Source organism: Branchiostoma belcheri, unplaced genomic scaffold (assembly GCF_001625305.1).
Source record: "Branchiostoma belcheri isolate BF01 breed outbred unplaced genomic scaffold, Haploidv18h27 scaffold7, whole genome shotgun sequence".
Lineage (NCBI taxonomy): Eukaryota > Metazoa > Chordata > Leptocardii > Amphioxiformes > Branchiostomatidae > Branchiostoma > Branchiostoma belcheri.
In genome coordinates this window covers 3,448,218-3,461,259 of record NW_017804353.1, presented here as the reverse complement: position 1 = coordinate 3,461,259, position 13,042 = coordinate 3,448,218, and the positions used below count along the sequence as shown (strand labels likewise).

General features: G+C 45.0%; 2 protein-coding genes and 1 pseudogene across 3 annotated transcripts in view; 1 reads left to right on the top strand and 2 right to left on the bottom strand.

Moving 5' to 3' along the window:
- The window catches only part of LOC109484365, a 41,553-nt gene that overhangs the window by 1,049 nt on the left and 27,462 nt on the right, over positions 1 to 13,042 (bottom strand). The gene's annotated exons all lie outside the window — the stretch shown is intronic.
- Positions 160 to 3,580, bottom strand: LOC109484539 (annotated as a pseudogene).
- LOC109484519 (kelch-like protein 3) lies at positions 3,687 to 12,662 on the top strand. 2 transcript variants are annotated; one of them, XM_019787830.1, is made up of 2 exons: positions 3,687 to 3,869; positions 10,758 to 12,662. In XM_019787830.1, the coding sequence occupies exon 2, from the start codon at positions 10,814 to 10,816 to the stop codon at positions 12,590 to 12,592; it is 1,779 nt and encodes a 592-aa protein (XP_019643389.1). In that variant the 5' UTR covers positions 3,687 to 3,869; positions 10,758 to 10,813; the 3' UTR covers positions 12,593 to 12,662. The 2 variants fall into 2 exon arrangements, with proteins under 2 accessions (XP_019643389.1, XP_019643388.1); XM_019787829.1 differs by having other exon boundaries at positions 3,687 to 3,911.

Genomic DNA, 13,042 nt, shown 5'->3' with positions numbered 1-13,042 from the left:
CTGTCTGTAACATTAGGACAGCAAAAACTTGGGAGGCTGGTCATACATGTATACGAGTTATCGCTGTTTTTGAGTCCTTGAATTCTACGGGCTCAACGTAGTGATGGAGCGAATGAGAGAGCGAGTGAGTAAATGATTCGTGCACAATACAACTTGATCCTACCTGACGACGGTGGGAAAAACCTCCGGGGTGTACACCGTCAGGGTGGTGAAGGCGACTCCGATGGAACACCGACCGACCAGGGAAAGGTACCGAATAACTTCCTGCATGGCTGCAACATATGCCATAATGTCTCGTCAATTTATATACACTAAGGAGAAATGCAAACGTTCAAGTGGATAGGAGGTGTCGGCAGATTTGTCTTGCTATGTCTCAAGTGTTTTACAAAGAGGAGGAAAATAAAGACAGCCACCGGCAAGTACAAGCATTTCAGAGCCGAATAACATAGCAGCAGAAGGATATATGCGTCTGCTAGGCTCCTTTCACACACGACAGGGTTGCGAGAGCGAAGTGGCGACAGAATTAGGAAATAGCAGTCGTGGATGTGTCATGTTGGACAAAATGGGTTGTCGTCGATTTCTGTCGATGGTCAGTTCTGTCATATACGTCGTATCATGGATGTCCTTGGTCGTACGATTTTGTGTGTGCTAGAACATTCAACTGTGACTATGTGCCCACCTGTTGGAGTTGCTGCCACTGCCAGACAGGCGGCTCCTGACAGGAACAGATATCCACCAACCACAGGCCTCCTTCCCCACTTCTCCATGGCAACCAAACCCACAAGAGACAGCCCGATCTCCAACAGTGCGCCCAGGACGAAGTTCAGGTAAGGGTCACCAGCCAGGTCCGCAGAACCGATGATCAAGGCATAGTACACGGCCACTGTGGCAAACCTACCAAACGGACAAGCAAGCAAGGCGTAAAAAAAATGAATTGTGTATCATTTTGTGTGCCATTCCTAGGTGTGTCATTCCTGGGAAAAGGACCAGTGACGTCGACACTGGACCGAATTCGTTTACCAGATACGTTTGGCCAAAGTGTTGACGTCACGCCTCAGGGAAGCCACGTGACGTCGACAAGTCTCAATGGGTCAGTCTACTGAGGAAGACCAGAGTGACTTGTCGAAAGCGCTGTGAGAGATTTTACTAATCTCCAAGCAGATTCTAGACTCCCCTTGGCCAACAGAATCTGCTTGGAGATTACATCATTAAAAGTTTAACCTCGGCAGAAAATATTGTTCATATAAAGCATTGAAAATCATTGTTGTGTCGTCTTTGCTTTTGAGCACACATTGTACCTATTTTATCAAAGAAAAGCGTAGACAAGAATGTACTTACCAGACTGAAGACATCGTTATTGTACTCATCCTCAGACGAGGACCCCGGAACAGGTCGATCAAACTGTACTTCTTGGATTTTTCCCCTCCTTGTCCTTCGGTATTGTCAGTTTATCGTAGACATCATCTGGAATGGTGACCTTGTTGACCTTGGCAGCCTTCTGAATGCTTATTCTGGCTTCTTCGGTCCGGTTGTTACTCAGGAGCCATCGCGGGGACTCAGGGAGAAGCCTACAAATGACAATTAATAAGAAGATTACGGAATCGTGGATTTGTAAAAACAGAATTTCTACTAAGCGATTCAAATATGCTGTACATTATACTATGCAACTTTACAGGCCAGATTCCAAGTCTGATATGATACCATACGCTATTGTAACAACGGTACCAAATGAACCAATGAGGATAAACGTACCACCAGTACGAGAGCAGCGGCGCTGATAGAAGTGCCAGGGCCAGCTGAAGGCTCCACCAATCCCGCAGAAAGTACGCAAGGCCTCCGAGAACAACTGTACCCACGGCCCAGCTTAGTGAGATCGTCATTCCCACCGCATTGCGCTTGGACGAGCCGATAACTTCTATGGCTGGACACAAAAAATTGGGAACACGTCAATCATCAATGAACGCAGATTGTAAAAAATATTCAAATGCCAAGTGTTTAATTTTTGTGCCTTAATGAATGGAGTGAGATGAGAATCAAAGTTGGTCTACCGAGGGTTAAGCCGACGTAGAAGAGACCGTTGGCAGCACCGCCGGCAAGCAATCGGAGAACAACGAAGGCGATGAAATCTTTGGTGAAGGCAGCAGCAAGTCCAGAACTCAGCTGCAGCAGGATGCAGGCTAGAACCGTTGGACGGCGCCCAAATCTGACAAAACATAAATATGTATTGGGATTACTTTTATTGGCTGTACAGGTAAAATGTTTCAACGAGGTAGAGTATACGGTGGACAATGAGGAACAGAGTCGACACGTGTGTGGTGTATGGTGGAATAGTCCTTACCTTAGACCTTATATCTTCCTGTGCCTGATGGCACATCGGGCAGCGAGCTTCCACTTCTTGGAATAGTGCTGTCTTGATTATCGTGGAAAGACACAGGAATGTATTTGTATCCTAGACGTATCCAGCCTTGTATCCTTCAAAGAAAGGAAACATTTGTACCTGTCCGATGTCGTTCCTGAGATGAGTCCCCCAGCGCTCACCCCCACCATGAAGATGGACTGTCCCAGTTCCTTTAACCAGTGGCGCCCACACACAAGGTCGTACTTGGGGAAGAATGTAAACATACCTTGAATCATTGTTTGTTAAAAACATTTTAGCGCAAAACAGGGCATTTTGTCCCCACGAGCCTGCATTCACGATGAATGTAAGAACGGAACTGTTTTGTTGTGTCATTATATCGTCCTGACATTTCTACCGTTTGACTTATTGTAAAGAAAGTTAATGACTGCATGATATAACATACATGTACCAAACCAATATGCAGGATACTAGTACATGTTCACACTACGATGCAACTTATGTTAGAAATCTTGGTGTAGATTGGATATTGTCCTTCAATATGAACTAGCCAGCATTTGGTCAGGAGTACTGTGCTACAGAATACATGAACTCGTCATCATTTAGTCAGGGGTTATGTCAGATGTTCCACATCTATTTGCGTAATGGCGACAAAGCTAGCCTAGTGCGTTTTCATTTACAACACGTACCTCGTCACCTCAGTTATACACGGGGTAACAGTGTACTTACCTCTGTGACAACAGTGCTGTGATATATGCTCTGGTCGTACTCCCAGCCGTGGTTACACGATGTTACTATTTGCTTATCCCCTGTTGCTGTTCCACCAGTTCCGTTGTACATCAAACACGAGCTGAACCTCCACGTACCGTCCACGTTTTCCATGGGAACGCTGAAGTTGAGTCTCCCGGAAGGGTGGTCATACATGCCCGATGAGTCGTTGTGGTAAAGCCGGCAGTGGTGCTCGGGAGTGGCCGCTAAGAAGGCCTGGGCGAACATGGTCGCGCCGACAGACGGACCGACCAGGATGATGAGCACAGCTGCCAGTTTCTGGTACCTGCCGAACTCACCGAGATACTGCCGCAGTACATCTTCGTACTCCATGATGATCAAGTAGGAATGGAGGCAGGAGAGCCCTTCAAACCGCGTCTATCCTGTGGTAGGGGCACAGTTACTATGTTCTATTACTAAGTACACAGCTGGGGGTGAAGAGAAATGATACCTGCGTCGCGTCGGTGAAGGTCAGGCACTCAAGTAAACAAGACAACTCAAACATCGGGGTTAACTCACTCGAAATAACTTTGTCTTAGCTTGTCTGTTTACTATGGACTGTCTAAAATATGTCTTCACCTCATATCAACTCATAGTTTGGGGATAATTACTGGTTCAACCAGTTCATACCGACGACGCGTCGACTAGAATCCGAACTTCAGAGGTGTTTCTATGAATGGATGTGGCAAGTCTTTATGTACATTTTGTATTCAACATCCAAATCACTTAAAACACTCAAGTCAAGGTAAAGTCAGGTCAAGGAGAGTTTTCAAAGTTACGGCCAAGGGTGAGTACGGGGGGGGGGCATGTTCTGCATTCTTCCCGTGCGCCCTTGCGTGGGAGTGACGCGTCTGTTACAAACCTCAGTTTTAATCCTAGCCAAAACAATGAGTTGAAATGTCAAGGTTTCACCTCTGACATAGAGGTGGCTATGAATACACGTAAACACCTCTAATTGCCTATGAGTGAATTGAACCAGACAGATGAAATTCTTGTCTTTTTTGGTTTAACTATAGCTGAAGACGACCGTAACAAAGTCCCTGTACTTTCGTTACGTCAATAAAGTGCTCTCATTGATGGAGATAACACAATACTGTGACATGAACAAGCAGGTACTGTATGCGACTGAGATGACCTGGGTGTGTATTGTTCACGACATGTACGGCTTGTGCATTCTCTCCTAGCACCCCATATTGGAGGTTACACCCGGTCTTTGACATCTGACAGTGATCAGGTAGACACGCAAGGTAACTGCCATTTGATGTGAAGCGATCCTGCATCTAGCCCATGGTCTCAGAGATTGCCGTCAGTTTTTCACAAAGGTGGGATGCTTTAAAGTACAACTTTAAAAACAAATCTTGAAGACATCTGTCTGCTGGGAAACATGGTTCACGCTGTTTCTGAGAAGGTTTTTTTACTATGGTAACGTGTGTTGAATTCTTTGATGTACACGTATGCTTTGGTTAGAACATGTTTTCAGTCGTTATTACTAATAGTGGCGGAAGCTTGAGCTCAGGGCTAAATGTTATTTCTGGTTTTTCAACACTTGTAACATGCACAATGTATTAGATGTGAAATGGGTCATATTACGTTATGACACTGTCAGTGTCCATGGAAAGGATTTGGGACAAACTGAGTCGATAAGATATTGTATCTCCGACATGATTAATCAGGTGTTGTGGCGGCAGGGATGATACCTGGGGGTATTGATTACGATCCCCTGGGCTTGTGAACTCTTGTCTGACACTCCTGTCCTTACATCTCAAGAATGATCGATCAGGTAGACGTACAGGATTTTTGTTTTGACTCAGACACTCAGGCGAAGCGACCTTAGGCCTAATCATTGGGGCGGGGTGACCCTGGGTCTAGAGAAGCACAGAATGTTCTTTGCGGTTGCCGTCCGTTTTTCCGAGGTTTTTAGCTTATGGAGATCTTAAACTGTCTATTGGGAACATATTTTACTAACTTTCTTATTAGTTTTTTTGAATGTATGTATGCTATGGTTAGAACAAGTTTGACATAGTTATCTTGTAGCGAAGGCTTGAGCTCAGAGCTTATGTTATTTATATATGCTTTTCCAACATTTACACTTCACTTGTGAAGAGATGGAGATTAAAGTGGTACGGAGACATAATGAGGTCAGGTGGACTGGCAAAAAATAACCCTTCCAGGAAGAGTAAAGAGAGCAAGGCGAGGAAGAAGGGAAGATGGGTTGATAAGATCCATGAGTGGACAAGGAAGAAACTTTGCGGCAGTTACAACTCTAACATGACCGAGAGGGATAGAGGCAGACAGTTAGACACTCCATCACACAGATCGAGTCTCACGACCTGACCTGGTTTAAGGGACCAAGGTACAAGGTACATTGCCCTCTTTGTTCCCTGTTCATTAGATGATGCAATGACACCATATAATGTCCTATTGTGTCTAAACTCTGTCTGACCCCTTTTCTGTCATCCCCAAATAATTTCTCTCCAGTTGTCAGATCGATAATTCGCAATTCTAGACTGACCACATGATTTTAAATCTTCTACAAATTTGACAATAATTTTTTTTTCCGCAACCACATTATATTACATTATTTTAGAGGTGTTTGTTATCATATAGAGGTAGGCGCCGTCTAGTCTGGTTTCGACTGCCTGATTGATGACTTGAAGCTGTACTGGCATCAGAACGTCAGGATAGCGACCTGCATCCGGGACCAGGCGGCGGACAAGGCGAGGCACGGTGGAACGGAACATCGATAACACAGGCTGATTTTGCGGGCCAATGACAATTTACGACGAGATAGAAATGCACATTTGCCACCAAGAACATTACGTTATTACTATCAAACAAATTTCACACTTTGACAAGATTAGAGTATTCCCTGTGCAGGAAAGACAATGCATGCCGACTTTGGTGGAGTTCAATGAACCCTTTTCAGTGAACTTGATTACAACGCCTCCAAGAGAGCGAATCATGACTATCATGGATTCTAACTAAATTTCATCGTAGCTCTCCCATCGACAACACTTCATCGTAGCTCTCCCATCGACAACACTTCATCATAACTCTTCAATCGACAGCACAACTATTTCTGTGCCTGTCTTTAATTTTGTGCGTACACATTGTCAGGTAAAACTGTGAACAGTAGTTCGGTCAATGTCTTCGTGGCCAAACTGGCTGTAGATTGGAAAATAACACCCGGATCGTTATGGCTACAACCTCTCATATTGAACTACCAATACTATCTTAACTACATGGACGGTAACCCTGGGCAGGGGTACCGATTGACCAGGATTCAGGTGAATATAAAACTACACCATGAAGTAAATTTAAAGTAACTTTCAAGCATATCGCGTTGTAGTTGAAAACCAGAGGAAACACTCAGAGAGAGAGAGAGAGAAAGCCTTGGTCACTAAGCGAGTAAGCGTAGTAAGTTGTTCAAGTCTTTCCAAACTTGCCAGCCATGGCAGCACATGCTTTCTACTGTACAACAAATATGTGTAATGGCTTTCTAATAGTGTGGGTAAACTTCCGAAGAGATCTAGAATTTGTATGGAAATATAGTCCCACCTGTGAAGCACAAATCGGGTCCAGATACTAGTAAATATGTCAGTGCTGATCCGCCTTGGAATTGCAGGTACACCTGCTTTCAATGATGTCTATCATAAACTTGTCTGTCCTGGTGAGCCTCAACGACATCCCTGGGTCAGACCAATGAGACGATGTCAACCTTTCACCTCTGACATGGGCGATAAATGCAACAACCTGCTTAGGAGTGAAGGAGACAGATGGAATCACTGTATTTTCTTTTGTTTCTATATAGTTGAAGAAGACCGTAACAAAGTCCATGTACTTTCGTTAAGTGCTCCCATTGATAGAGATGGCAATATTGCGACATGGACAAGCAGGTACTGTATGCGACAGAGATGACCTGGATGTGCATTGTTCACGACATGTACGGTTTGCATGAGCATTCATGGCCAGCTCCAGGTATTCGAGGTTACATCCGGTCATTGACATCAGATAGACGCCAGGTAACTGTCATTTGGTGTGAAGCGACCCTGCATCTAGTGTATGGTCTCAAAAATTGCCGTCAGCTTTTCGGAAAGGTGGCATTTTTTCATAGTAGAACTTAAATTCTTGAGGGCATCTGTCTGTTGGGAAACTTGATTCACGAAGTTTCCGACACTCCTGCAACTTAGGAAACATGTGTTGAATGCTGTCAAGTCTACATGTACATGTATGCTTTGGTTAGAACATACATGTATTTCCTATCGTTAGTTCTGCATTCTTCCCGTGCGCCCTTGCGTGTGAGTGACGCGTCTGTTACAAACCTCAGTTTTATCCTAGCCAAAACAATGAGTTGAAATGTCAAGGTTTCACCTCTGACATAGAGGTGGCTATGAATACACGTAAACACCTCTAATTGCTTATGAGTGAATTGAAGCAGACAGATGGAATTCTTGTCTTTTTTGGTTTAACTATAGCTGAAGACGACCGAAACAAAGTCCCTGTACTTTCGTTACGTCAATAAAGTGCTCTCATTGATAGAGATAACACAATACTGTGACATGAACAAGTAGGTACTGTATGCGACTGAGATGACCTGGGTGTGTATTGTTCACGACATGTACGGCTTGTGCATTCCTGCCTTCGTATTGGTGGTTACACCCGGTCTTTGACATCTGACAGTGATCAGGTAGACACGCAAGGTAACTGCCATTTGATGTGAAGCGATCCTGCATCTAGCCCATGGTCTCAGAGATTGCCGTCAGTTTTTCACAAAGGTGGGATGCTTTAAAGTACAACTTTAAAACAAATCTTGAAGACAGCTGTCTATTGGGAAACATAGTTCACGCTGTTTCTGAGAAAGTTTAAATTTTGTACTATGGTAACGTGTGGTGCAATGTGTGCTTTGCTTCGAACATGTTTTGCATAGTTGCTTACTAGTAGTGGCAGAGGCCTGATGAGCTCAGAGCTAAAATTTATGTCTGTTTTTCCAACATTTGTAACATGCACAGTGTATTAGATGCGGAATGGTTCATATTACGTTATGCCACTGTCAGTGTCACCTAGCTTTCTGAAGGGTATGTCAAAACTATATATATATATATATATATATATATATATGTGTGTGTGTGTGTGTGTGTGTGTGTGTGTGTATGTGTGTGTGTGTGTGTGTGTGAGCTACTGGGTATTATATTTGCCTTCCCCGAATTTAGCATAATACACAGGAGGTTAAACTCATACCGGCACCCAATTTCCCGTACTCTTGGAGGCGTTCTGTTTACATAATACTTAATGTGTTAGGCAAACGAGAGGCCTCTTAAAAGTAAGAGGTAAACAAAACGCCTTCAAGAGTACGGAGATAAGAAGACCAAATACTTTCGTACTCCAGTTGCGTGAATAAATTACTTTTATCAAGGGCAAGGATATGAGACCATAGGAAACAATAGGATGTTGTATCTCCGACATGACCGATCAGGTCTTGTTGCGGCAGGGATGACTTGGGGGTATCGTACCTTCAGGGCTTGTGAACTCTTGCCCTTGTCAGGTACTCCGGTCCTTCACATCTCAATAGTGATCGATCAGGTAGTAGACGCACAACATATTTTACTCAGGGCTGTCACTGGGGCGAAGCGACCCCGGGCCTAGTCATTGGCGCAAGGTGACCCTGGGTCTCTAGAGAAGCACTGAATGGTTTTTAAGATTGCCGTTCGTTTTTTCCCATAAAGATGGCAGCTTTAATTTTATAAACAGTTTATGCAAATCTTGAGGACATTGATAATTAGTGGCGGAGGCCTGGGCCCAGGGCTAATGTTATCTATGGTTACCAAGAGTGCACGCGCACTTTACTCTTTAATCATCCTGCATGTATTAACAAACCCATCTCAAATAATATTTTTGAAACATCACAAAGAAACAAGAAGAAGTCGAACCTCTGTATTAGGGTAGTTTGGGAGGTGATGATGTTAGAGTAGTATCGGTAGTCCTGTCTGTACTACAAGCATGTATATACCTTTGCATCTGTTAACCTGTACTATAGCATATGGGCATCACATGGGTGTACAATAATTATCTATAACAAAACAACTATTAGATGTGAAACAGGTCATACTACTGTACATGTCAGGTAACAAAGTCAGTCGAAATAATTCAATCTTCGGCTGGAATTTCGATGCCACATAGTTTTAGAGATACAGGTCCCAGGATGCAACACACAGCCCTGTCTACATAGGGTTAATACCATAGAAGGGCTGGCTAGTATCCCAGATATGTAGATTTTGCATACTATCACATTGCTGGAGCGGATTACAATGTGACCGTTTATGCTTAAACTTAAAGGTTAGAATTGCACCGGTGTTCGTATGGGGTGGCACATGTACAGCAGTTAACATACGTACAACAGTAAAATACGCACGGCCTACCTTTTATCTCATGCAGTTTCTTGCGATCGGGTCTCCACCCGCTCAGGATTTGCCATACAACAACTCAGATCTACCCGGCAACCTAATTTTGACTCTAAACCGGTGAACACATTTTGACTCAGCTGAGAAAGGTTTAGACCCTCCCTGTTCCTTCACATCCACAAGGTCTCCAAACTGTACCAAAGTTGTCAAGAAAAGCAAGGATTTTCAAGGAATTACTGTACAATGTTTTGAGGTCTACCCTGCGCATGGCAACTGCGACTACAGACATTCCGTTTTGGGAATTCAGAAGCCGTCAACTGAAACGGAATTAATTGTAATTCAATAAACAGGTGTAACTACATTCCACACCTTGTTTTGGTGCAATGCCCTGTACAGTGTCCTTGTCAAGGACACCTCAGTGCTCAGAACTAACCAAGCAGAAATCACGAATTCGCGAAGTCAGTCGTTTTCAATCTTGGGTCGCTTTCGTCCTGGTCAGTGCCGCGGCTTGTAGTACAGGCATTTATTTGAGAACGGTGAAAGAGAGATCGTTGTTTTTGTTTACATGATGCACATGCAAATTATTTTAAATCATATGAAAATTATTGGTAGGCAAATCAACCAACCCTCACCCGCTTTTTGCCTACCACTCCCTGGCCGTAACGCCATCGCGGCCTTACACTATGCCTCACAACAAACACTGGGAACCACAACAGGTAAGGTCTGAGGAATGGCCGTTTGCTCCTTTTGTGTAAGGCATAACGTTATCAGTGTTATTTGATGTTCCGTAATCTGGAAAGCGGTATTATTCACGGTTGGTTGCAAGGTGAGATATTTTTGTGCAATTTCCCTTAATGAATATTTAGCTTGAAGCGTAGCAGGTTCTCCTGAATTCAACGCTGGAGAGAATCCCACCCACCCATAATAATGGTTTATTTCTTCCAGACTGTATGATACAGAGTACCCATACTAGTGCATTGCCGTATAAACTGCTAGCTATGGGAAACTTTATCAGCTCCGCTAGTACTTGAACGGAATATGTCTTCGCGGTATTTGGTTGGCAAAAACACGGCGAGATGGTGTTGGGGTTTGTTGTTGTGTATACACCTCCGTCGATCAACGTTGGCCATGTTAATTCTATCTTCAGCATCGGCTATGGCTAAACAGTTTTCACACTGGTCCGCCATTATGCGATCGTTCGTTCAGGTAATAATTGCGTTTTATTTCCTCTGTAGGTATCTAATTCACGATTACAAGGAGACTAAACACAGACCACGGCTGAGACAACAACATGGCCGACATCGACCTGTCCTCCGTTCGAACCCCAGCTCTTGTACGGAACCTGAACGACATGCGATCATCAGGATGCTTGACTGACGTCATACTCCATGTTGATGGTATGTCGTTCCCTGCCCATCGAAACGTCCTAGCGGCAGCCAGCCCGTACTTTATGGCCATGTTCACCAAAGGGCTCAAAGAAGCCCGGAAGAAAGAAGTTCCCATCTACGGTGTTAGCAAGGAAACCATGGCTCACGTTTTAGACTTCATTTATACCGGGAAAGTTTCACTCAGAAGTGACAGTTACAAAACAGTACAAGATCTTGTCCAAGCTTCGGACCTACTCCAGATTGTTGACCTTCACCGTGTATGTGAAGAGTGGCTCGTCAAGCGGGTCGTCCCGGCAAACTGTATCTCTCTGTACCTCCTCGCGCGCACCTACAACTGCACGGAGTTAGCTCAAGCCGCCCAGTGGACGCTTGTTTCCGATTTCTCCGACGTCAGCAAGGGGAGCGAATTCCTTAATCTAGAGCTGTCCCAGGTAATAGAACTGGTATCAGACGAATCTTTAGTTGTACATGAGGGCGCGGGCATTTTCGATGCCTTGGAGAGATGGGCAAAGCACAATGGCACAGACGGAGACGGTGTCGGCGAACTCATTAAGTCTGTGAGGTACCACCACGCCCTGGAGCTTATGTGCTCACGACAGAAGGTGTCAGGGAACCAGGTGCTCAGAGATATTGCAACTGCTACAGAAGTGTACAAGACAGCTGCCCAGGTGCAGGTAGCCCTGACGAATGCAGTGAGGAATCCACAGTCGCTTGGACTCATCTCAAGATTACCATTCGGTACGAGGAGGCCCGACATAATTGTCTCTGCGTGTAAAAGTCGCATTTGTGACGGTCTGCAATTATACGAAGCCCATACTAAGACCAAGTATCGCCTTCCCACGCCCTACCTCGCCACTGAAGTCAGCATCATCGTGTCACAGGACAACAAACTGTATGTAGCCGGTGGAGTTCTGAAGGATTCGACTGTGAAGGATTTGGGTACGAACGTTAAGGTCAGGGCCTCTGCGAACTTTTATGTCTATGACAGTCTTCACAACAGATGGTGGGAAAAGGCGCCAATGCATGTTACCAGGTTTGATTTTGCACTAGCTAGCGGTGGCAAACATGTGTACGCTATTGGCGGCAAGTCCTCTCCAGGCGGCCAAGCGTTGGCTGATGTCGAAATGTACGACCCCGAGAAAAACACTTGGCATATGACGGCACAGCTTCCCTGTGGCCTGAATGGTCACCACGCTGTTACAATAGACCTCGACATTTACGTCCTGTGTGGTTTCGACAGCCCGAGAGGCAAAGATGTGTTCTGCTACCAAACGTTGACGAACACGTGGACCAACGTTGCACCAATGCCTGCTGTAAAGAAAATCCACGGCGCGGCAGCTGTAGGTGGCAAGATTTACACGGTACTATCGTCCTGGAAGAATTCATCTTGGACGCCGACAACCATGGCGATGTACAACCCCAAAACGGACAAGTGGGAGGAGGATGAACATTTCTTTCCAGAGGAGGTAGAAGTGGCGGTGGGACCGGCGGCTGTGGAGGACAGGCTGTATCTGTGCTGTACGGGAGGCTTGTACGTTTTGCAGCCGACAGGCTTCCCGTGCCCGCTGGACCAGTGGCGTCTGCACGACAAGAACATTCTCCCGCCTCCGGGACAAGCAAGCTTCCACGTCAGGGCAGGATGCGCTCACATCGATGTCGATGGGTTAGACGTTATCGCTTAGTGACGGAATTAGCTCACAAAAGTGCAAGTGCAAGCGATTATATCTCTGACAATTAAAGACCTGAAGCACCAGCTCCGAGAACACGCAAACACGTCTGATTCACGTCTGATGATGGGTTCACTGAGACCACATAATCATTGGGAGCAACGGCCGACGGGCGGCCGGGCGAACCATGCTTTCTTTCAGACAGGACATTTCGCTAAATGTCGCTAGATGTCACTGTTGACTGGTTGATCCTTTCATCCATGGATGCTTCCGTGCTCCTATACTTCGTCCAGTCGAAAAGGTCTTGTTCCGGAAGGATACTGACATGCTATTCGAAAAAAAAAAGATGTGAACCTAACAGAGAGTATCATGATGCAAGCGTTTTTATGAAAAACAATAACCGTCATTGTGTTATAAAGATCACCTCTTAGCATATCCACCACTATGAACATGTAATGTGTATCA

Excerpts from the sequence above, each read along its gene's own strand:
- LOC109484519 (XM_019787830.1), top strand. The coding sequence starts at position 10,814 with ATGGCCGACATCGACCTGTCCTCCGTTCGAACCCCAGCTCTTGTACGG.